The sequence below is a fragment of the Hemibagrus wyckioides genome, linkage group LG04 (assembly GCF_019097595.1).
Source record: "Hemibagrus wyckioides isolate EC202008001 linkage group LG04, SWU_Hwy_1.0, whole genome shotgun sequence".
Lineage (NCBI taxonomy): Eukaryota > Metazoa > Chordata > Actinopteri > Siluriformes > Bagridae > Hemibagrus > Hemibagrus wyckioides.
Genome location: NC_080713.1, coordinates 5,480,364 through 5,505,015, shown reverse-complemented (window position 1 = coordinate 5,505,015; position 24,652 = coordinate 5,480,364). Strand labels below are relative to the sequence as shown.

At 35.7% G+C, this 24,652-nt stretch overlaps 3 protein-coding genes across 6 annotated transcripts; all 3 read left to right on the top strand.

The window, feature by feature from the left end:
* Window position 1: 1 nt before the first annotated feature.
* Window positions 2-6,788, top strand: LOC131351597 (uncharacterized). 4 transcript variants are annotated; one of them, XM_058387041.1, is made up of 10 exons: window positions 2-191; window positions 430-738; window positions 3,134-3,256; window positions 3,342-3,366; window positions 3,466-3,494; window positions 3,577-3,607; window positions 4,689-4,726; window positions 6,380-6,415; window positions 6,496-6,518; window positions 6,709-6,788. In XM_058387041.1, exons 1-10 carry the CDS (start codon window positions 2-4, stop codon window positions 6,763-6,765), a joined length of 861 nt encoding a protein of 286 aa, XP_058243024.1. In that variant the 3' UTR covers window positions 6,766-6,788. The 4 variants fall into 4 exon arrangements, 3 of the variants coding, with proteins under 3 accessions (XP_058243024.1, XP_058243027.1, XP_058243023.1); XM_058387044.1 differs by lacking the exon at window positions 6,709-6,788 and adding an exon at window positions 5,755-5,812 and having other exon boundaries at window positions 6,496-6,612; XM_058387040.1 differs by lacking the exon at window positions 6,709-6,788 and having other exon boundaries at window positions 6,496-6,689.
* A 5,474-nt stretch (window positions 6,789-12,262) lies between these two features.
* Window positions 12,263-15,730, top strand: LOC131352246 (uncharacterized). The gene is made up of 8 exons (XM_058388214.1): window positions 12,263-12,376; window positions 12,483-12,524; window positions 12,839-13,159; window positions 13,245-13,532; window positions 14,579-14,896; window positions 14,971-15,257; window positions 15,391-15,420; window positions 15,500-15,730. Exons 1-6 carry the CDS (start codon window positions 12,361-12,363, stop codon window positions 15,222-15,224), a joined length of 1,239 nt encoding a protein of 412 aa, XP_058244197.1. The 5' UTR covers window positions 12,263-12,360; the 3' UTR covers window positions 15,225-15,257; window positions 15,391-15,420; window positions 15,500-15,730.
* Window positions 15,731-19,465: 3,735 nt separating this feature from the next.
* LOC131352120 (uncharacterized) lies at window positions 19,466-24,652 on the top strand. The gene is made up of 11 exons (XM_058388028.1): window positions 19,466-19,589; window positions 19,713-19,745; window positions 19,869-20,189; window positions 20,275-20,568; window positions 20,665-20,772; window positions 22,029-22,053; window positions 22,153-22,196; window positions 22,285-22,318; window positions 22,427-22,503; window positions 23,843-23,929; window positions 24,184-24,652. Exons 1-11 carry the CDS (start codon window positions 19,466-19,468, stop codon window positions 24,222-24,224), a joined length of 1,188 nt encoding a protein of 395 aa, XP_058244011.1. The 3' UTR covers window positions 24,225-24,652.

Below are 24,652 nucleotides of genomic sequence, written 5' to 3'. Positions count from 1 at the left end.
CATGTATTTGTGTAAAAACGGTGTTGGAGGGAGATTAGAACTACTTCGAAATAAAGATGAGCACGTCTTCATTTTGAGGAATATTACATTACGGGACTCTGAGAACTACAGCTGCGTTTATTCATTCAAACAATATCCTACAAAGAACGTCAGAGGATCAGGAGAAAACTCCATCCAGGTCCAAGTCATTGGTAAGAAATATTTTTGTGAAAGAAAGAAAGAAAGAAAGAAAGAAAGAAAGAAAGAAAGAAAGAAAGAAAGAAAGAAAGAAAGAAACAAACAAACAAACAAACAAACAAACAAACAAACAAACCAAAGGCAGTATTTTATGTTCTGAATTGAGAAATATTTTGCTATAAACCTAAAAAGAATTTACATGACTTTTTCCTTTCTATTTATTTTTTCCCCTATCTTGAAATGTTTCAATAGGTGAGGCTTTGGAGATTTTCCCGGGACACATTTTCGGAGCCTCCACAGCAAAATCTGGTGAAAATCTTATGCTAAAATGCAGCATCTCTCACACTCACAGCACAAATCGAGTAATTCACATGTATTTGTGTAAAAATGGTGTTGGAGAGAGATTAGAACTACTCGAAAATAAAGATGAGCACGCCTTCATTTTGAGGAATATTTCATCACGGGACTCTGGTACATACAGCTGCGTTTATTCATTTACAAAATATTATATGAAGAATGTCACAGGATCAGGAGAAAACTCCATCCATGTCCAAGTCACTGGTAAGACTTTAAATGAATATTCTTAACCATAATCCAGACATTGTGGTATGATTTAACCTCACTCTGTGAAATAAACTGAAATAAAGTGTCATTTAAAGCATTATAGTATAACTGAATTAGAATGAAATTAGAATTTAGAATGAATTTAAGTAACTAAATCTTTGATATTACTTTATTTATTTATTATTTAAAGTCTACTCAACTTATTAGATTGTGGCGACAATTTTATATATTTTGTTAGTTTTTTGAATTTTTTAGCTTGTTGTTTATTAGTTAGGTTTCCATATTACATTCATGTGCATGTAAAGGAAGATGTCCCAAAACCTTTGGCAACATAGTATATGTAGCTCTGTGATGTCTTATGTAGCTCTGTGATGTCTTATGTAGCTCTGTGATGTCTTATGTAGCTCTGTGATGTCTTATGTAGCTCTGTGATGTCTTATGTTGCTCTGTGTTGTTTGTTTTATGTAGCTCTGTGTCTTATGTAGCTCTGTGATGTCTTATGTAGCTCTGTGATGTCTTATGTAGCTCTGTGATGTCTTATGTTGCTCTGTGATGTCTTTTGTAGCTCTGTGATGTCTTATGTAGCTCTGTGATGTCTTATGTAGCTCTGTGATGTCTTATGTTGCTCTGTGTTGTTTGTTTTATGTAGCTCTGTGTCTTATGTAGCTCTGTGATGTCTTATGTAGCTCTGTGATGTCTTTTGTAGCTCTGTGATGTCTTATGTAGCTCTGTGATGTCTTATGTAGCTCTGTGATGTCTTATGTAGCTCTGTGATGTCTTATGTAGCTCTGTGATGTCTTATGTTGCTCTGTGTTGTTTGTTTTATGTAGCTCTGTGTCTTATGTAGCTCTGTGATGTCTTATGTAGCTCTGTGATGTCTTTTGTAACTCTGTGATGTCTTATGTAGCTCTGTGATGTCTTATGTTGCTCTGTGTTGTTTGTTTTATGTAGCTCTGTGTCTTATGTAGCTCTGTGATGTCTTATGTAGCTCTGTGATGTCTTTTGTAGCTCTGTGATGTCTTATGTAGCTCTGTGATGTCTTATGTTGCTCTGTGTTGTTTGTCTTATGTAGCTCTGTGATGTCTTATGTTGCTCTGTGTTGTTTGTCTTATGTTGCTCTGTGTTGTTTGTTTTATGTAGTTCTGTGATGTCTTATGTAGCTCTGTGATGTCTTATGTTGCTCTGTGTTGTTTGTTTTATGTAGTTCTGTGATGTCTTATGTAGCTCTGTGATGTCTTATGTTGCTCTGTGTTGTTTGTTTTATGTAGCTCTGTGATGTCTTATGTTGCTCTGTGTTGTTTGTTTTATGTAGCTCTGTGATGTCTTATGTTGCTCTGTGTTGTTTGTTTTATGTAGCTCTGTGATGTCTTATGTTGCTCTGTGTTGTTTGTTTTATATAGCTCTGTGATTTTTGTTTTATGTAGCTCTGTGATGTCTTATGTAGCTCTGTGATTTTTGTTTTATGTAGCTCTGTGATTTTTGTTTTATGTAGCTCTGTGATGTCTTATGTAGCTCTGTGATTTTTGTTTATGTAGCTCTGTGTCTTATGTAGCTCTGTGATGTTTGTCTTATGTAGCTCTGTGTCTTATGTAGCTCTGTGTTGTTTGTCTTATGTAGCTCTGTGATGTTTGTCTTATGTAGCTCTGTGTGTTATGTAGCTCTGTGTTGTTTGTCTTATGTAGCTCTGTGATGTCTTATGTAGCTCTGTGATTTTTGTTTTATGTAGCTCTGTGTCTTATGTAGCTCTGTGTATTTTGTAGCTCTGTCTTGTCTTTTGTAACTCTGTCTTGTCTTTTGTAGCTCCGTGTTTTATGTAGCTCTCTCTTATGTAGCTCTGTGACTTTTGTAGCTCAGGCCTGTCTTCTGTAGCTCTGTCTTGTCTTATAAAGCTCTGTGTGTTATGTAGCTCTGTGTGTTATGTAGCTCTGTGTTATTTTATGTAGCTCTGTATGTTAGGTAGCTCTGTGTTATTTTATGTAGCTCTGTGTGTTATGTAGCTCTGTGTGTTATGTAGCTCTGTGTTATTTTATGTAGCTCTGTATGTTAGGTAGCTCTGTGTGTTATGTAGCTCTGTGTTATTTTATGTAGCTCTGTGTGTTATGTAGCTCTGTGTGTTATGTAGCTCTGTGTGTTATGTAGCTCTGTGTTATTTTATGTAGCTCTATGTGTTATGTAGCTCTGTGTGTTATGTAGCTCTGTGTTATTTTATGTAGCTCTGTGTCTTTTGTAGCTCTCTCTTGTCTTATGAAGCTATGTGTGTCTTATGTAGCACTGTGTTGTATTATGTATCATCATGGTCCTGGAGAAACGTTGTTTCAGTTCACTATATATTGCCTCAGCTATATATGGAACAATAATGTTACTGTATTGTACGTTACTACTGTTAATGTAGATAAACCAATTCAGCAGAGAGATTCTCTGAAAGAAGTCATGGTCTCTCTTGCCACTCTTCTCCTGGTCGGAGTCATCTTTATTCAAATGTATCGCTACAGATTGATAATATATCAGCATTACCGTAAGTGTATCTTCCAATAAGCAGATATTATATATTTTAAGTATATATACCAAGATAAATGAACTAATAAAATGTGTTGTTGCAGAATTATGTCAACACCACGGACGGAGGTAGACTAAATACACTAGAATCATTCTAAAATATTAGATTATCAGAATATCTGCATAAAGTAATGGTTTAAGACTAATACACTTTTCCGTCTCGGGCAGTGAACCTGCAAATTCGGGTAACAATGAAGGTAAGTTTTTAAATAATCTTATTTATAAATCATTAAAATGTTTTATCCATATAATTAAACTTTGTTTTAATGTGTTTTCAAGGTTTAGGACAAGTACACTGGACAGTCAACAGGTAAAGCTACATAAAAATTCTGTTAACCCTTTTTACCAGTACAATGACTAATTGACTTATGGGACATTTTCAATCAGTATAAACAAATGAATTATTTTATCTCTGCAAGTCTGACTCTATAAAATGAGTCAGGATTCTGTTGGCTTTCAGAGTCAAACGTGTGTTTTAGAAAAATTTCAGCTGCTTATGAACAAACACTTGGGGCGTGGTGAAAATGAGTTTGATATCAGCATTTACTTTAAAGATAGAAACAGATTTTATTCTATGAATATATTGCCCCAGTAGGTTAGATAAAAACAAATAGCTATTTAAAAATAAACAAAAACAAAAAAACACTATAAATTACTTGAATTGTCAATTGATTTTCATTAAAGAAACTTCTGGCTTATTTAAAATCTGCATAACAGCATACAGAATAAAAATCATTCCCAGTGTACATTATGAATCAATTATTCTTAAGGATAGATTGTGAGGGTTCGAATATTTAAGTCAAAATAAGGATTTGTCAAAATTAAAGCAAATTACACTATTGCCAAAGGTTTTGTGTTCAGGTTGAGGTCAGGACTCTGTGCAGGCCAGTCAAGTTCCTCCACACCAAACTCACTCATCCATGTCTTTATGGACTTTGCTTTGGTCACTGGTGTGCAGTCATGTTGGAACAGGAAGGGGTCATCCCCAAACTGTTCCCACAGAGTTGGGAGCATGAAATTGTCCAAAATGTCTTGGTATGAAGCTGAAGCATTAAGAGTTCCTTTCACTGGAACTAAGGGGCCGAGCCCAACCCCTGAAAAACAACACCTGAATTCAATGATTTGGAGGGGTGTCCCAAAACTTTTGGCAGTGTAGTGTATGTAGAAATATAATTAAATAATATGCAGAAATAATAAGATATTAACTTATCTCGGAATTTTTGTAATGTAATGTTTACATTTACATTACGTTTTGGTGTGTGTGTTTGTGTGTTTAGATCTTCCCCCTCAGCAGCTGTCAAATCACTGAATGAATAAATGTAAACACCCCCCCTCTCTCTCTCTTTCCCCCTTTCTCCTTCATTTGTTCTCTCTCTCTCTCTCCTTTACAGTGACACAGAGGAATATGCCACAATACCTGAAGTACGAGGTAACGTCAAATACGTAACGTCGACTGATAAACTTTTAACCTGTACATTCCGTGAGAATTTGATCATGATCGTTGTGATTTATTTTGTGAAATGCATAGATATGTCCTGAAATTCGTTTTTTTAATTTACTCTAGAATATAGACTCTGCTTGATTTTCCAAATGATTAGTTCTAATGATTAGCATCATTAGTTTGAATTAAAATGTTACAGTGGTAGCTTATGTGGTTAAGGCTCTGGGTTGTTGATTGGAAGATCAGGGTATCTTATATTTTCTCGTATATTATTAATATATTAACATTATTTTAATATATTGTATATATTTATAATATATTTTATATTTTATATATTTTATTATATGTTATAATTATATAACAATAATATGATAGGGCTGTAACAGGAAAAGAAAACATTATTTGGAATGAACATATATAAAGTAGGAATCTGATTGGTCAGAATGTGCAGTACGTTTGTCCAACACTGTGGATTGACAAGTTTATTAATGTGCTTGTTGAGTAATAATAAAGGGATTTACAAATCATGTTTAATAAAGTCAAAGGTTTTGTTGATGTGGTGACACTTTGACATTTATGTTTATGGCAACAAGAATGTTTATTATGTTCAGCTATAAAAGCCTTGAAACAGACAAAAGAGAGAGAGAGAGAAAGGAAATTACTGTTAAGGCAGATATAATGTTGAACAGGAACTAACTTGCCTCTTGGACTTTTTCCACAACATTAAACCTAATTCACTATGTGTCATTTATTAATAAATGAATCATTGAAATCATTGGCAAATCACTGATATAATCGAGAAATAAATTGATAAAAAATCATGTTATTATATAAAAACAACACACAGATGGTGTAATGCCCATTGTACCATATTTCACCCTCCCGATGTACAGCATTTTCACATAACAGCATGTTCCATCGTGTGTTATTCCTTACTGATATGACAAACAGATATGAATAAGGTACATTATTGGGGTTTTTTTTTTTTTTCTGGTTGGCAAACCCTGACACCCAAGAGGCGTGCACAGTGCAAGAGGGGTGCATTAAAATAGAAAAGCAGGAGCTTTCATGTGGGTAAGTGGTCTGATAAGAACGTGTAGTGAACATGTAGATCTGCACTAATTACAGCACTCATTCCTTCATCTCTAGTAACTGCCTACTGAGCTAGGGTGAGAGATTGGAAGAGAGATTGGAACTACTTGAAAATATAGATGAGCACGCCTTCATTTTGAGCAATATTTCATTATGGGACTCTGGGAACTACAGCTGTGTTTATTCATTTACACGATATTATACGAAGGACGTCAGAGGATCAGGAGAAAACTCCATCCACGTCCAAGTCATTAGTGAGGAGTTTTTGACTTAATCAGAAAGGTAGTTAAATGTAGTAACGTGTTCGTATGTAAAAGTTATAATTTCTCATTAATAATATGAATAACATAGTATGAGATTATGAGATTTAATAAAGAATGACTGTTGTAGTTCCCACATTTGTATTAAAAAGAGCATTTATCATTACAGTAATAACTCCAATTTTGAAACACGTCATTATTACATAACATCAATTATTTGATCATAAAATTTTGATTATTATATTACATGTATTTACTTTATTAAGTACACATCCATTTATCATTACAGATCTGAGACCTAACACTGTGGCCCCTAAAACAGATGGTAAGCATGTTTAATTTTTTTACTTCTTTAATCTAAAATTATGTATTAAACTGTACTGAGATCAGTTTCCTTTCTTTCAGATTCACTACTGGAAAGAAATCTGGTACGATTAGTGTTCTCGGTTCTCGTGATCATGTTCGCATGCTTCGTCGTGATATTTGACATATTTGACAATAAACGAAAGTGGAACTTTGTACAAAGACACTGTATCAATTTATTTATTTTACTTTTTGTGTATAAGTAGCCTTTATTTGTCACATATACATTACTGAACAATGAAATTCCTTGGGTAGTTGGGGTCAGAGCACAGGGTCAGCCATGATGCTGTGCTCCTGGAGCAGGATGGGTAAGGGGCCGTGCTCAAGGGCCCAACAGTGACAGCTTGGCAGTACTAGGGTTTGAGCCCCGGTCCTCCGATCAACAGGTAATGCAGTGTGATAAATATTACAGGCTAAAAGTCAATTTATTGTCTCAGGTCAAGTCAAGTAGCTTTTATTGTCATTTCAACCATATATATCTGTACCACGGAGGTACAGTTTTGTTCCTAGGTGAACAAAAAATATAATGGTACCTTTAAAGGTACACAATAGGTCCCTAGGGTACAATTAACAAGTTATTAAGGTACAACTAGAGGTACAAAATTGTACCCTTCAGGGTACCACCCCAGCCACTTTTACCTTACAAGGTACAGTTTTGTAGCTTTCTTTCTGAGAGTGTAAGGACTTAAAACAAATGAATGTATACTGAATGAGTGTTTGAGTGTGTGTTGATCTAAATAAAAAGTAAGAACCAAGATCATTAATAAAGGCTTGAAATGCTGAATTCCTCCAGCTATATTTAGAGCTGAAACAAAGCGATCAAGTCAGAGGGTTTAGCTTTCATATGGCCGAGTGATCAGATAAGAAGTTTGTAGCACAAAGATCGACTGCACTGCGTTCATTTATTCATCCTTAATGAGAAACTGTTTTGGGGTTTCGTTTCTAATGAAGCAGAAGTCCGTGCTCGCTTTGCTGCTGCAAACTTTGTACCACCTGGAGGAAGTTTGCTAAGACTCAGAGACACAAGATTCTGAGAACAAAGTCTTCTGAAGTTTATTAAGACACACAGACCATATGAAGCATACAAAAGAGGAAATGCTACTTTGTAGAAGTCGCTGCCATGACCTTTACCTCATATGACAGATTCAGATAAAGTGTTCGTTTTACTTCTGCAAGCTGAGTTACAGCTCATGCCAAATGTAGTCTCACAAACATAGACGATGGTTAATATAGAGACATTTATAAGGAAATGTCTGGGACGATGAAACAAGGTCATGAGTCAAAAGCCTGGTCATGAGACAAGAGCACTGAAAATGCATTATTTAGTAACCACCTGCTCAGCAGCACAGTGGTTGAAATCAGGTGTATAGTTTTGTTTCTATTTTTTGGTCAACAAAATTTAGTAAAATATTCAGGGGCAGGTACAAACTGAAAATCTAAAACTAATAGAAAATAGAATTCTATACTGAAAATAAATCAACAATAGTAATAATAGCTATTAACTAATTATATAATTAGTTAATTATATAGTTAACGAAAAATAGCCAGTTAATAATAAGAAATAGAAAGTCAAATATAAATTAACAATAAAATAAAATAATGTTAAATTATAAATATAGCTACAGGCAGTGATGAGTGGGGTCCAAACACCTTTAGTATGCAGTATGAAGTTACCAAAGATGAACAGACAGTTCAAGTTTCATTATAACTGCTCAATGTTAATCCTGTGAAATGCTGAAAGCAGACTGGCTAATTCTGGTCATGTTGTGTAATGACCCAGTTATTACGAATCTACCTCCGGATTAGCAAACTGATGGAGTTGTGTTAGGCAATAATAAGGATAAGTCTAAAGTAGCGTAACAAACACACTCCAGAGCTGCTCTCCTTAACAGGTGGAAGGTAGAGAGTATGGACCTCTGAATTTCCATCTCCAGCCATCAAGGGCAGTGTGTGATACACCGACACCTCTGAGCTAATGTTACTGGAGGAGTACTGGGAAGAAAAATGGTGTAGTCTGGACCAGGGAGACCTCTGGATGATGCTACAGGTATGATGCGGCACTGGGCATGCCCAGATTGATCTGGGAAAATATTTTAGTTAAAAAGAAAATCAATAAATAACCCAGAATCCTAAATTGCATCAATTATCAGTTATTATCAGTTACTTAAACTATATGTATATTACTTATATAAATTAATAAATGACAGCAGCTTAACAGAAATCCTCTAAGCTATGAATCATGTGACTAGTGTAAGAAACATACATTAGCAAAGAAACTGATTGCAATAAATGTTATACAGAAAATTCAACGACGTTAGCATTAAAAGCAGATAAATGATTTGCATGATCTGATGGTTAATGCTACATCTGCGTAATGCTGCTGGATAAATGATGAAAATAAATCTACCTGATGGGCATGATCATGGGTACTGTGAACACTGAGACGGCAAAAACAAGGTCTTTTTTTTCTTTAGAAAAGATCGCCAGTACCCTATTTTGGTTCAGTTTAAACAGATTTGTTTGAAAGTCACCTGTACCTGTTTTTGTATTTCCAGTTTTGTCTGAAGGTCACCAGTACCAGTTTGGTTTTCCAGTTTTGTCTGAAGGTCACCAGTACCAGTTTGTTTTTTCCAGTTTTGTGTGTAGGTCACCAGTGCCTGTTTTGTTGGATGGTCCACCCACTCTGCATGGCTCTCCCAGAGAAGTCCGAAGGCTCTGCCAACCAGTGTAAGGTTCTTCTCAGACAAAATGATGCATTCTTTACCCACCAGCTGGACACCTATCACGAAAACTCCTGCATTTTCCTACTGACACTACTTACTGGAAGAGCACTGGACTGGGCCACAGGTGTGTGAGATGGAGACACCCAGGTATGCACCTCGAATGCCCCTTTCACTCAGATTTTGAGAGACGTTTCTGAACATCCTGTTGGTGGTTGTGATGTGTCTGTTCACCTACTCCAGTTGAAACAAAGTCAGATTCTGCAGCAGACTACACTGTAAAATTCCGTGTCCTTGCAGCTCAGAGAAGATGAAATGATACTGCACTGAAAGCCATACAAACTGAGTTAGCCTGTAGAGATTAGGACTCAACTCTGGTACAATATATCACTATGGCTATCCATTTGGATAATCTCATTCGCACTCAAACCCACACTATGTTCAACCTGCCTTGTACAACTACACCTGAGCCCATGCAGATAGGCTGCACCTGGACCTCACCAGAAGAACGACAATGCATTATCAACTATTCTTGTCCTGTGGCCAAGCTGGACGTCGCTGTGTCTCCTGCCCAGAAAAATCAGCAACCCAACTGATCAGCACTAGTTGATTCGGGCACAGCCATCAGTATCGTCCACTGCCAGCTTGTTGACTAACTCCAGATCCCTACAATCAGCTGCACCGTCCCACAAAGGATCATGGCAGTGGTCAACCAACAGCAAACCATTCCCATCACTCTACAGATTGGCCTCTTCCCCTGGCTCAAACATCATGATCCACATATACCATGGACTGACAGAGAACTCACCGAATGGCCCCTTAATGCCAAGACCAATTTTTTCAAAGTTTCTTTCAAAGTTTTAAACTCCTGTTCCACCTGCACTTAAGTTGGAACCCCCCGCCAGTTATCTGCAGGCCTCTTTGAACCACTCCCCATACATTGTCGCCTCTGGTCACACATTGCAGTAGATTTTATCACCGACCTCCCCATCTTCCAAAGGTTTACCACCATTCTCGTTGCAGTAGACAAATTTTGCACTAACAAACCACCGCCACCCATAGAGATCGATGGCGGCCCTGCTTACCTGGTCCGTACTATTATTGACTTACGTCGTAGGAGAGGACAACAACAAAACCTCTTTGACTCTGACATTCAAGATTCATCTCTAATCACTGAGTTTCACCAAGCTCACCCTGACAGTCCTGCTCCAAGTGCCTGGGGCCGCCCTTGAAGAAGAACACCGGGAGGTGTTCCTAGAGGGGGGATTCTGTCACGAACACACCTGTGATGTCTCCTCTTGCCCAGTACAGGGAAGCCTCACCTGAGTTCTGAAACCTCCGGTATGCAGACTTTCACTTACGGTTTTTACTTCTGGACTTTATTGTATTTAACATCCTTAGACGTTTAGATGCAAAGTATCGTCAATCTGCTTGCTGCGTACCAAGCCTTATTGTCTGTACCTTTATTTTGCCTTTGTGTATGACCTTTTCTTCTGTTATTTGGCTTACCCGTTGTATTTTGCCCTTTGGATTTGTTTGCTTCGTGGACCATTTTCCCTGGTTATTATCAGATTTACTGCCTGTTTTCTCGACCCGGTTTCTGCCTTACGTGTTGGATATTTGTGCCTTGTTCATTAAACCCTGTTATTCCCAAATGAATCCTGCTCAGCCTTCCTTACAATATTATCTAAAAATGAATGAGATATTCTACATATACAAAACATATACATTTTTGTACATATATAGAATATTTCATTTATATTTTTGAATACATTTTGCACCTTTGAATACATTTGTATATATAGATTATTTTATTTATTTTTCCATTCATATTTCAATTTTATTTATTTTTCTTGTTATCTGAAGCAGTCTCTGGCAAAAGAATTCTTCTGGATTAATAAAGTTCTATCTTATCTTTATACACACATTTTCAAGTCCAGCGTCATGAAGCTCATGTATATTTCTCATGTATTGGGAGAAACTGTTGAATTAAACCGATGAGCGGTATCGATGTTAAAAAAACTTCTTTGTTGTCTTTTTTCTACATTGAACTCTTCTTCTCCTTTCTCCAGGCATAATGGTCACAGATGCATAGTGCACAACCGCCACCTAGTGATTGGATGATGAGATGTGTCACTTTCATACCCTTACATCTCATATTCAGTGCAAATTAGCCAAGCAGAGCTAACAAACTAGTTAAAGGATATATATATATATATATATATATATATATATATATATATATATATATTGTTTACCATAATTTACAAAAGATATGCTTGGGTTAAAATGTAAAAATATGAATAGTGCCTACAAGGGGTTATTAAAGCTGTCATCTCTTATAAGTGGGTCTCTCTTAGGAACAAGTTTGACAATAGATCAATGCTAATTGTCTTATTTGTAAGTAATCAGGTCATCATTGAAAATCTACTTACAGACAATCTAAGTACTTACAAAAGTACTAACTTGCTTACAAGCAGTGCATCAAATTACAGCTCAGTTCTTGAGAAACAATTATCTTAATTTAGCCGTGCCAACCCAATCATGAGCTGTTTTTGTCTGAATAGGTTCAGTTCTTTGATTTAGTTAGCATTTGGCAGCCATATATTTAATAAAGGTTAACATGTTTTGAAAATCATTGACCATCACACATGCCTGAGCAGTTTTGTGAACAAACATATTGTCTAAAATAAGTTTTGCATATTGTGCAAATTAGCTAAACATCTAAATGCATAAATAATTAAATAAATAAATTTAGGAAAAATAACCAATATGATTATGGCGGCGTTTTAAATGTTATTCAGATTTATTATACTATTCTTAAACTACATATCTCTACTCTAGTTAAGTAACTTGTTACATCTTTGTTGTTTAAAATAATTGTTTAGGTTTTATGATGAACAAACTAACAAAAATCCATCACTGCATACATGTTATTTTCATATGTATCATGTATAACTGTGTTTAAGCAAATGTTGAAGTATTACACCAATGTACTAACGGACCTATAAGAAACTTTCTAGAAAGTTCCTGTCACCTTACAGAACCTGATGTGTGAATGTTTCTGACTGTAGTGACTAGTTGGTGGATAGAGAGGTTTTAGAGACATGAACTTTGCACACTATACTACTGCTACATCAGTGTGAAAAGAGTTTGATGAACTTATTCCTAGTAAAATCAAATCAAAATGAAGATCACCATATGTAAGTATGAATAATCAGTATGGACGCATTTGGTAGTGGAAGAATAATATTATTTCGAGTATAAACTTATCTAACTAAGTTTTTGTGTGCTGTTTTAATTTTTTAGTCATTTTTCTGTTGGCTGCATCTCTTCAGGACGGTATTGCAGGTTTCTGTGGTTTAGTTTTATATATTGCTTTTAAATGCAATGCTATATTTTTCCATTAAAGAGAATTAGTGATTGTGCACAAGCTTATTATGTGAAGTTTGATTATGTTTAGTTTGCAGATACTTCCACTAATCCTTTGTTTGTACTCTTGATTGATTTTATTGTGGTAAATTTCATGCTGCACTCATTTGTATGATCCTACATGGACCTCTGATACACTGCACTTGATATACTGTAGTTATTAGCAATTTGCTTTAATTTTTTAATTTTTCAATTTTTTAATTGTGCTTTAATCTTTTTACCCCCATAACTAGAAAGTCTGAGTCGTTTACATCCAGCATATATTTACAATGTTGGAGTGACCAAAGTCCATGAAGGCGGGAACATCACCTTTATGTGTGCAGCTGATAATATTACAAAAAGCACAGGCATAATAGATATGTACCTTTTCAAGAATGGTGAGAGAGTCAAGAGGGAGGCTTTTGAAGCTACAACAGAATACAATACAACATTTATCCTTACCGGGATTACTGTAGAACATTCTGGATGGTACACATGCCTTTACTCTGAAGAGAATCTCCGTGTCAGTAGGACAAATGCAATTGGACACAACTCCGTCTCACTCGAGGTTTTGGGTAGGAAACATTCCTGAGTTTCTTGTTACATTCTTGTACATCCTTTATCATGTACCTTTAATAACCAGCATGCTTTTGTGTTCAGGTAAAATATTACCAGGGAAGATTGAAATTACAGAAAAAGGAGAAACTTTGAAACTGACCTGCACCTTTACAAAAATTCCAAACTGTACTGAAGTCTACGTTTATCTCACTTTCAATGGGATTGGAAACAGCAAGAAGCGGGTGATCTGCAGTCACACGACCATTTTCACAACATTTCAGCTTATTTTTTCTGAAGAAAACTTTGGGAAATACAGCTGTGTGTATTCAGTGTCTAACTACAGTCTCAGTGAGGTGAGAAATACAGGAGAAAACACCATCTTTGTTAAAGGTAAATAATTACTGAAAATTTATAAGAAAAAAAAAATTATATATTCAATATATATATATATATATATATATATATATATATATATATATACATATATATTTATTATATTATTATAATTATATATTATATTATTTATTATATATATATTATATATATTTTTTAAATAGCACATTAATAGAAAGATGTAAACAATCAATATATTTTAAATACTGAATTAATATTTAAATTAAAATTAAATTTAAATTAAATTAATTAAATGTGCTTTATTTGTTCACCTTTTGCACACAAGCAGTACACCAAATTATAGCTTGATTCCTGAGTAACAATTATCTGAATTTAGCCGAACCAACTCTATCTGACCATGAGCAAACTTTACAAATATCTTGAGAATCTTTTGCTGGTAGCGAATCTATGCAACCAATCATGATCTGCCATTGCCTGAGTAGTTTGTGCACAAACGACAAAAATCCGAGGAGTATTATCAGAAATAGGTTTTGCATATTGTACAAAATTGTCTATTGTGTTAAAAAAATGAACAAAATTCATGAAAACTAACAGGTTTGATTATTATAGAATCTTAAATGTTAACATATTTATTATACTATTCGTAAAATGTATTATATGTTGAAGTATATTGGAGTATTGTAATATACCAATGACCTAACAGACCAATAAGAAACTTTCTAGAAAGTTCTTGCCAGTTGACAGAACCTGATGTGAGAACGTTTCTGAGTGTGGTGATAGGTTGGTGGAGAGAGAGGTTTTAGAGACACAAACCATGTAAACTGTACTGCACTACATCAGTGTGAAAAGGGTTTGATGAACTTATTCCTAGTAAAATCAAATCAAAATGACTAATCCTTGTGTTTGTACTCTTGGTTAATTTTACTGTGATAGATTTCATGCTGCACTCATTTGTATGATCTTACATGGACACTCCTTTGAGATTCTGTGCCTTATATACTGTAGTTTTTTCTGATAACAATTTCCTTTAATTGATTGTAGCTTAATTAAAGAGAATGTTAATCTTTTTTTCCCATAACTAGAAAGTCTGGGCTGTTTATCTCCAGCACGAATTTACAATGGTGGAGTGACCAAAGTGAATGAAGGTGAAAACATCACTTTGAAGTGTGTAGCTGATAACCTTAAAGAAAACAATATAATATATATGTACCTCTTCAAGAATGGTGAGAGAGTCATGCTGCAAGCTATTGACGCTACAACAGAATACGATTCAGTGTTTATCCTTACCCAGCTTACTGTAGAACATTCTGGATGGTACACATGCCTTTACTCTGAAGAGGATCTCCGTGTCAGTAAGACAAATGCAACTGGACACAAGTCTGTCTCACTCGAGGTTTTGGGTAGGAAACATTCCTGGATTTGTCTTAGATCCTTTATCATGTACCTTTAATAACCAGCATGCTTTTGTGTTCAGGTAAAATATTACCGGCGAAGACTGAAATTACAGAAAAAGGAGAAACTTTGAAACTGACCTGCACCTTTACAAAAATTCCAAACTGTACTGAAGTCTACGTTTATCTCAGCTTCAATGGGATCGGAAACAGCAAGAAGCGGGTGATCTGCAGTCAAAGACCTTTTCCACAACATTTCAGCTTATTTTTTCTGAAACAATCTCTGGGAACTACAGCTGTGTGTATTCAGTGTCTAACTACAGTCTCAGTGAGGTGAGAAATACAGGAGAAAACACCATCTTTGTCGACGGTAAGTAATTAATCATTATATAATTATTTTCTATAATTAAATAAATAATTACATTTATTATTTATTTAATTATTAAATTAATAATAGTACGTTGATTTATTTTTGTTTGTTTGTTTTTTTTTGTCAAATACAGCACACAATACAATAGAGGTTCACATCTATGGTAAGAGACGTACTACAAAACTCCTGTTTCCTGTAAATGAATTCAGAATGAAGTTTTGTGACCGTTCTTTGTTTTACAGGCCCAGACTGGGAGAGAAATCTTCTCAGGCTGATCTTCTCAGTTGGAGTGGTGATCTTTGCGTGCTGCATTATTATTTTTGACTTCAAGACACGTGTCCGTCCACCAGAACTACAGTAGAACTGGATATGTAATGTCTGAAATTGTGCATTTTTTTAAATATATATAAATAGACCGTATAATGATGACTGATAAATGAATTCTTCTTTGTTTTCTCTCTTTTATGTAAATAAAACGCAGAACTATTAATAAACATCAACTAAAATAAATGTCAACTGAATCATTTTTGATGAATCATATTTTAATAAACAGTAATTACCTGCAAGCTAGCACCATATACCTTTGACCAGAACATTTAAGGTTATTGTTGTTGTTGTTGTTTGTGGTACAAACTTAACCTGTAACATTAACACCAGAATTTGGAGAAATTCCTCAGAAGAAACCTAATGTATTCAAGAACTGAATGTGATTATATAGTGTAGAGTTAGAGAAAGGAAATGACTTACACTCACACCCTCTGGTGTTCTCCAGATAAGGATGAGTTTTCATTTTGAGTCTGGTTCCCCTCAAGGTTTCTTCCTCATATCGTCGAGGGTTTTTTCCTCAGCACTGTCTCCTCTGGCTTGTTCATTAGGGATAAATTAAATGAACTGTATTTTTTTTTTTTTTTTGAATTGTTATATTCCTGTAAAGCTGTAAAGCAATTTGTGTGTGTGTCAGGTTAAGGATGTGCTGGTTGACTTTTTTGTGTGTGTTGGTTGGAGAAAGAAAGATATTAAGGGTGTGCTTGGTGACTTTTAACAGGAAAGTGTGTGTGTGTGTATGTGTGTGAGAGAGAGAGAGAGAGAGAGAGAGAGAGAGATAGATAGATAGATAGATAGATAGATAGATAGATAGATAGATAGATAGATAGATAGATAGATAGATAGATAGATAGATATTAAGGGTGTGCAGAGTTACCTTTAAACAGGAAAGTGTTTGTGTGTGTGTGTGTGTGAGAGAGAGAGAGAAAGAGAGATAGAGAGAGAGAGAGAGATAGAGAGAGAGAGAGAGAGAGAGAGAGAGAGATATTAAGGGTGTGCAGAGTGACTTTAAACAGGAAAGTGTGTGTGTGTGTGTGAGAGAGAGAGAGAGAGATATTAAGGGTGTGCAGAGTGACTTTAAACAGGAAAGTGTGTGTGTGTGTGTGTGTGTGTGTGTGTGAGAGAGAGAGAGAGAGAGAGAGAGAGAGAGAGATATTAAGGGTGTGCAGAGTGACTTTAAACAGGAAAGTGTGTGTGTGTGTGAGAGAGAGAGAGAGAGAGAGAAAGGGAAAGAGGAGATTAAGGGTGTGTGTGCCCATGTGCCAAGTGTAATCCATGGCAGCTATGTTTGAGCGCCGTTGTGTTTGCTGGGAAATGAAGTTCATGGTTTACAACAACATAACAAAAAGAATTTAAAGTAAAAACCCATTCTAGTACAAGACTTGAACATTTTTTCTGAGCTAATATCAATCGCCCTGGATGTAAAATGTCATTAAAGTTCTGAGTAAAAAGGGAAGAGGATTCTGCGTGAGGCTGAAGTTGAACTGAGATTTGAGGTAACAATGGATGCAGAGCACACTACATGGCCACACACTCACATAAGGGTTTCTCCCATGAGGCATTGCCACAAATCAGGAAGCACACAATTGTACAGGATGTCTTTGCATGCTGTATAGCTTTACAGTTTCCTTTCACTGGAATTAAAACGACCACACACATGTTCCAGCAAGCTCCATGATGTGATGCTGCAAAAGCCATGGATTTCTTTTGTTGTTGTCGAACCACTGTTGAAAATTTGTTACACAAGTGTTGCAGCTCTTCCCTTCAGGGGTGGCCACAGTGAATCATCTCTCTCCACCTATCCCTATCTTCTGCATCCTCTTGCACCCACTAGCTTCATATCATCATTTATTACATCCATATACCTCCTCTTTGACCTTCCTCTTTGCCTCCTGCCTGGCAGCTCCATGTCCAACATTCTCCTACCACTATACTCACTCTCCCTCCTCTGAACATGTCCAAACCATCTTAATCTGGCCGCCCTAACTTCGTCCCCCAAACGTCCAACATGAGCTGTCCCTCTGATGTACTGGTTCCTAATCCTGTCCCACTCCCAAAGAGAACCTCAACATCTTCAGCACTGCTACCTCCAGCTCTGACTCCTGCCTCTTCCTCAGTGACACTTTCTCTAAACCATACAGCATGGTCTTGTACATAAACAAAAAGAGTCATACACTATATTGCCAAAAGTATTCGCTCACCTGCCTTGACTCGCATATGAACTTAAGTGACATCCCATTCCTAATCCATAGGATTCAATATGATGTTGGTCCACCCTTTGCAGCTATAACAGCTTCAACTCTTCTGGGAAGGCTGTCCACAAGGTTTAGGAGTGTGTTTATGGGAATTTTTGACCATTCTTCCAGAAGCGCATTTGTGAGGTCACACACTGATGTTGGACGAGAAGGCCTGGCTCTCAGTCTCCGCTCTAATTCATCCCAAAGGTGTTCTATCGGGTTGAGGTCAGGACTCTGTGCAGGCCAGTCAAGTTCATCCACACCAGACTCTGTCATCCATGTCTTTATGGACCTTGCTTTGGTCACTGGTGCACAGTCATGTTGGAAGAGGAAGGGGCCAGCTCCAAACTGTTCCCACAAAGTTGGGAGCATGGAATTGTCCAAAATGTCTTGGTATGCTGAAGCATTCAGAGTTCCTTTCAGTGGAACTAAGGGGCCGAGCCCAGCTCCTGAAAAACAACCCCACACCATAATCCCCCCTCCACCAAACTTTACACTTGGCACAATGCAGTCAGACAAGTACCGTTCTCCTGGCAACCGCCAAACCCAGACTCGTCCATCAGATTGCCAGATGGAGAAGCGTGATTCGTCACTCCAGAGAACGCGTCTCCACTGCTCTAGAGTCCAGTGGCGGCGTGCTTTACACCACTGCATCCGACGCTTTGCATTGCACTTGGTGATGTATGGCTTGGATGCAGCTGCTCGGCCATGGAAACCCATTCCATGAAGCTCTCTGCGCACTGTTCTTGAGCTAATCTGAAGGCCACATGAAGTTTGGAGGTCTGTAGCGATTGACTCTGCAGAAAGTTGGCAACCTCTTCGCACTATGTGCCTCAGCATCCGCTGACCCCGCTCCGTCAGTTTACGTGGCCTACCACTTCGTGGCTGAGTTGCTGTCGTTCCCAAACACTTCCACGTTCTTATAATACAGCTGACAGTTGACTGTGGAATATTTAGGAGCGAGGAAATTTCACGACTGGATTTGTTGCACAGGTGGCATCCTATCACAGTTCCACGCTGGAATTCACTGAGCTCCTGAGAGCGACCCATTCTTTCACAAATGTTTGTAAAAACAGTCTGCATGCCTAGGTGCTTGATTTTATACACCTGTGGCCATGGAAGTGATTGGAACACCTGATTCTGATTATTTGGATGGGTGAGCGAATACTTTTGGCAATATAGTGTATTTACAGACCCAGTAGCATATATTTTAAACAACTTATACCACCATTTTTGTACAATTAGACATTTTTTTTCAGATGCATTTTGGCTTCAATTCTAATTTTTATTTTGAAATTTGAAGGTGTAAGAACGACACACTCAGACTTTTGACTATAAAGTCTTTCTAATATTTTTTTAAGTTGCTCTGCAGTACATGGTTTGAATGAAAATGGAACTGAGAAATGAAAGTGTATGTCTGTATTCAGGTTGTTTTAAAAGACTAAGAAGCTGAACAAACCATTAATCCAGCATTTTTTAATGATTTCAAGCAGTTTCTTAACCAATATAATTAACATTTGTTGGGCCAAACTAATCTAAAGCCGTCGACAAGTGTAGAAATATTAAGAAACTGTAATAACCTAGGAAGTTCTAGCAGAATAGAGAAGTGAGCATGTGGGCTTCCTGGTAGGTGTGGAAGTGGTTTAGATGACAGTGTGCAGTGTTCAGATCGACATCAGTCTGACATGTGAGCAAGGCACTGTGGTGTCGAGAAGTGGTCATAAAAATAACAGTATGGAGTTGAAAATGAAACCCGTTCTGATGGCAGTGTGTAAGTACAAGAAATATATTATTGGCGTGTTTACAACACAGCTTGTGAATAAGAGGAAAGGAGGACTTAAATTCATTACTCTTTTCTAATTTGGAAGTTAATCCTGTGTTTATTTTTTTCCAGTTTTACACATTTTATCCACCTCTCTTCAGGAAGGTAAGATCAATTTTTATTAATACAGTGTAGGTTTGTTGCAAGATGCTTTTTTATTAAGTATATGATGTAAAATGTCCAAGGAAACTGATTTTCCATGGGTTTTTTTTCTTCTTCCATAACTAGAAAGTCTGGCTCGTTTATCTCCAGCACGAATTTACAATGGTGGAGTGACCAAAGTGAACGAAAGTGAAAACGTCACTTTTAAGTGCAAAGCTGATAACATTAAAGAAAACACAAGCATAATATATATGTACCTCTTCAAGCATGGTGAGACAGTCGTGCTACAAGCTATTAACGCTACAACAGAATACGACACAGTGTTTACCCTTACCAACATTACTGTAGAACATTCTGGATGTTACACATGCCTTTACTCTGAAGAGGATCTCCGTGTCAGTAGGACAAATGCAACTGGACACAACTCCGTCTCACTCGAGGTTTTGAGTAGGAAACATTCCTGAATTTCTTGTTACATTCTTGTACATCCTTTATCATGTACCTTTAATAACCAGCATGCTTTTGTGTTCAGGTAAAATATTACCAGGGAAGATTGAAATTACAGAAAAAGGAGAAACTTTGAAACTGACCTGCACCTTTACAAAAATTCCAAACTGTGCTCAAGTCTACGTTTATCTCACTTTCAATGGGATTGGAAACAGCAAGAAGCAGGTGATCTGCAGTCACACGACCATTTCCACAACATTTCAGCTTATTTTTTCTAAAGAAAACTCTGGGAACTACAGCTGTGTGTATTCAGTGTCTAACTACAGTCTCAGTGAGGTGAGAAATACAGGAGAAAACACCATCTTTGTTAAAGAACACGGTAAGATAGATCTTATTAATGCTAAGTACCATTGTCATGGATCTTTATCACAATATTTCTCGGTTGGTAAATGATGTGTGTTTAATTTTTCCACAGAAGCAACCACTATTCCACTGAGCTTAATAATTGGTGTTTTGGTTGCTGTATCAGTGGTTCTGCTGGCTCTGTTCGGATTCTACCGCTATCAAGACATTCTTTCTATCAGTGAGTACATCATGAACGATCACTTCACATCTACTGAACATTTCATTAGACGTCATTAATAATTATTCGTGAAATCTGACTGAAGATAAATACTGAGTTCTGTGCAGTGTTGGTCATGTATCTCTTATAGGCATTCATGGTTTTTTGTTTTTATGTGATTTTACAGCAATTGGTGCATCCACATACTGACAAACAGCATTTTCATTTATTCATCAGTTACAGATGTTTAAATAATCAGTTATAAATGAGCATTTATGAAGGTTTTGTTAGTGAGACAATGTAAGGCGATTTAAAACCAGGTGAATCATTGCACTGTAGTGATGTGAAAACAACAACGTGGCAATTTTTGGGAGGTTCCCCGGCACGTGACGGTGTTATCCCACTTTAACTGTGGCTATATGCAGTTAAGTGACAGTAGCAGCACAAATACTCTCGATTTTCTGCTTCCGAGGCTAAAACGATGGCAAAAAAGTCCGTCATTTTTGAGTTAAACCAGTCTTTATGTAATTATTACTGATAATAATAATAATAATAATAATAATAATAATAATAATAATAATAATAATAATAATAATAATAATAAGCAATGGCAAACAAGCTCGTCATCATGAGTTAAACCAGTCTTTATGTAATTATTACTGATAATAAAAATAATAATAATTATTATTATTATCATTATTATTATTATTATTATCAAATACTGAACAGCAAGTTAAGCTACATGTACATGTACATTTAACTTTTCCATTAGCTTTCTGTACATAACATTCTTTATATTATATTATATTATATTATATTATATTATATTATATTATATTATATTATATTATATTATATTATATTATATTATATTATATTATATTATATATTTCTATTCATGAATGCGAATTTCACAAAATGTCATTATATTTTGCATAAGATATAAACTTTTTATGGGATTTTCTATAATCAATTCTCTTATCATAAAATGTATATCTACTCAGAATTATATTTAAATGTAGACACATTTTACTTACATTAGGAACTGCAATGAAATGTATTCAAATTTGGTATAGGGAAAGCAGCATTGCACAGGATTTCATGTCAGCAGTTCCCTTAAGATGAAAACTACAGCTGTCTACTTAAAATATGAATAAATTTTTAATCTTTAATTTAATTATAATTTTTAATTCAATAAACTCCAGTACAAATTCTCCCACATGTGCCTTTCCTAATCTATTCAGTCATCAAGTTTTACCATTATTCTGTCTTTTCAGAGGTGTGCCAAGATCCTGAAGTAAGGTAGCAATATTTAACATAGTTATAGCAATGTTCATTAAAACACATTCACTAATCAGTGAATACTGAATAAAACACCTCCACTTTTCTCTTTTTTCTCAGAAACATTCCAAACCACGAGCCTTTCTACCACGAGATCGCGACAGGTATTTCCTCAGCTTTATCCACCGCTATCACGTTTTTCATACTAATATAAAATTAATCCAACGTTCATAACTTTTTATTCCTTTTCAGAAGATCATTTGTACACGCTTGCAGATGGAGAGCTGTGAGACTTTTTCTTTTTTTTCTTTTCTTTCTTACAAATGTAGATCATACAATTAAAAAGCACATACGCAAACTTATGTACAAATTGTGCTTTTATTCTGTTTTTCAGTAAAAGCTTCGGTGGAAGTCCAGTGGAATTGGTGGACAGTGCAACTGCTCCATACAGCACAGTACAAATGCATGAAGGTAATAGCAATTTATTTCAGTGTTTCAAGCTTTATGGAAATATGGAAATTTGGAAATGTGGAAATATGGAAAAAAAATATGGGAATGAATTTTATAAGTCATATAGATAAGGAAAATGTTACAGGTCTATCCTTTACTGCAAAAAATAAAATATTAATATAAAATGATATATCTTAAATATAATCAATATAAATATTTTATATTTCCTATTTAATATTAGAATAGTCATAATCTAACATTATTTAACTTATTTTTAGACATTTTTTTCCTCAATTCAAATAGTTCTATTAGAAGAATTTTACAGACATTTTAGATAAGACTGCTTTCAGGTATACATAAATTAACATATTTAATAAATCACAAGCATTGTCAATCTGTAACTTTGTATGGACTGGACGAACGAATAAAAGTTTTTTATGTTGATATTTAAATATATTAAATATCAACAATATATATTTTATATATATATATATATATATATATATATATATATATATATATATATATATATATATATATATATATATATATATATATATACACACCTGCCTAATATTGTGTTGGTCCCACTTTTGCTGCCAAAACAGCCCTGACCCGTCCTGCACTGTGTATTCTGACACCTTTCTATCAGAACCAGCATTAACTTCTTCAGCAGTTTGAGCAACAGTAGCTCATCTGTTGGATCGGATCACACGGGCCAGCCTTCGCTCCCCACGTGCATCAATGAGTCCTAGCCATCCATGACCCTGTTGCTGTTCCTTCCTTGGACCACTTTTGATAGATACTGACCACTGCAGACCGGGAACACCCCACAAGAGCTGTAGTTTTGGAGATGCTCTGATCCAGTGGTCTAGCCATCACAATTTGTCCCTTCGTCAAACTCGCTCAAATCCTTACGCTTTTTCCGTCCATTTTTCCTGCTTCTAACACATCAACTAAAATGTTGGACAAATGGACAAAATGTTCACTTGCTGCCTAATATTTCCCACCCACTAACAGGTGCCATGATGAGGAGATAATCAGTGTTATTCACTTCACCTGTCAGTGCTCATAGTTATGCCTGATTGGTGTGTGTGTGTGTGTATATGTATATATATATATATATATATATATATATATATATATATATATATATATATATATAGTAGGCAAATCACATATCATTATTTATGCATGGAATGTTTCTTGTATTCAGTATCCTGTTATTCAGTCTCTGTAGTTGAAAAAGTCTGATCATTAAAAAGATCAGTGTATATTTGAATATGCCATAAACTGCAATTTACATCACTTGATTTAGTTGTTTTTGTGACTTACTCTCTTGCACTCTCTTCCTTCACAGCAGATGAACAACCTTCTAACAGAACCACAGAAGCAGCTTATTATGACAGTATAAAAGCTCCATACGCTGCCATCCAGAAACGTAAAGGTAAGGCAGGGGAGGGGGTGATGTGCATGATATGCATGTGATTTGTAAAATATCATCAGTGATGGTGAATATTATTATTATTATTATATATTATTATAATATAATATTATTATTATTATATACTTTCTGCATGTCACATAAAAATGTTATGTCATATAATTTAACATTTAACCCCCTTAAAGAGAAAGAAAAGACAAAAATTACTGCAGATGCATGAGTTGTTTTTTTTTTTTTTTGTTCTTGCTCAATTTTAGCTTCAGAAACTTATGCGATCTACAGCCTGGAGAAGTGCTGAGGTACAAAAGCCAACAATAAAAACCACACAGGACATCAAACCCAAGACCACATAACCGTTCACACACAACCTTTAATACTGAAAGCGTCTCTTATTGAAGAGTGAAACTTGACAAAGAGAAACGCTGAGTTTCACAAAGACAAGCCGCTTCGTTACAAATCACACTGTAGAGGACTATTTTGTGTAGTGGATCTCTGAGTTTTTAACTGTTGGCTTGTATTCTGTATTTTTTTTACCAAAGGATAAGCCAGAGCTGATGATTTCTGTATATTATCACCATCTTTAATGTTCCATTCTGTGATTTTCATGATAAAAATTTGCTTTTTCCATGGATTTCATGTATTTGTGACTTATTTAGTTGACAGTAAAACAAAACGCTGATATTATGAGAGGAGTGAGCGTCTTAGGTGATATATTTTTGTGTAAAT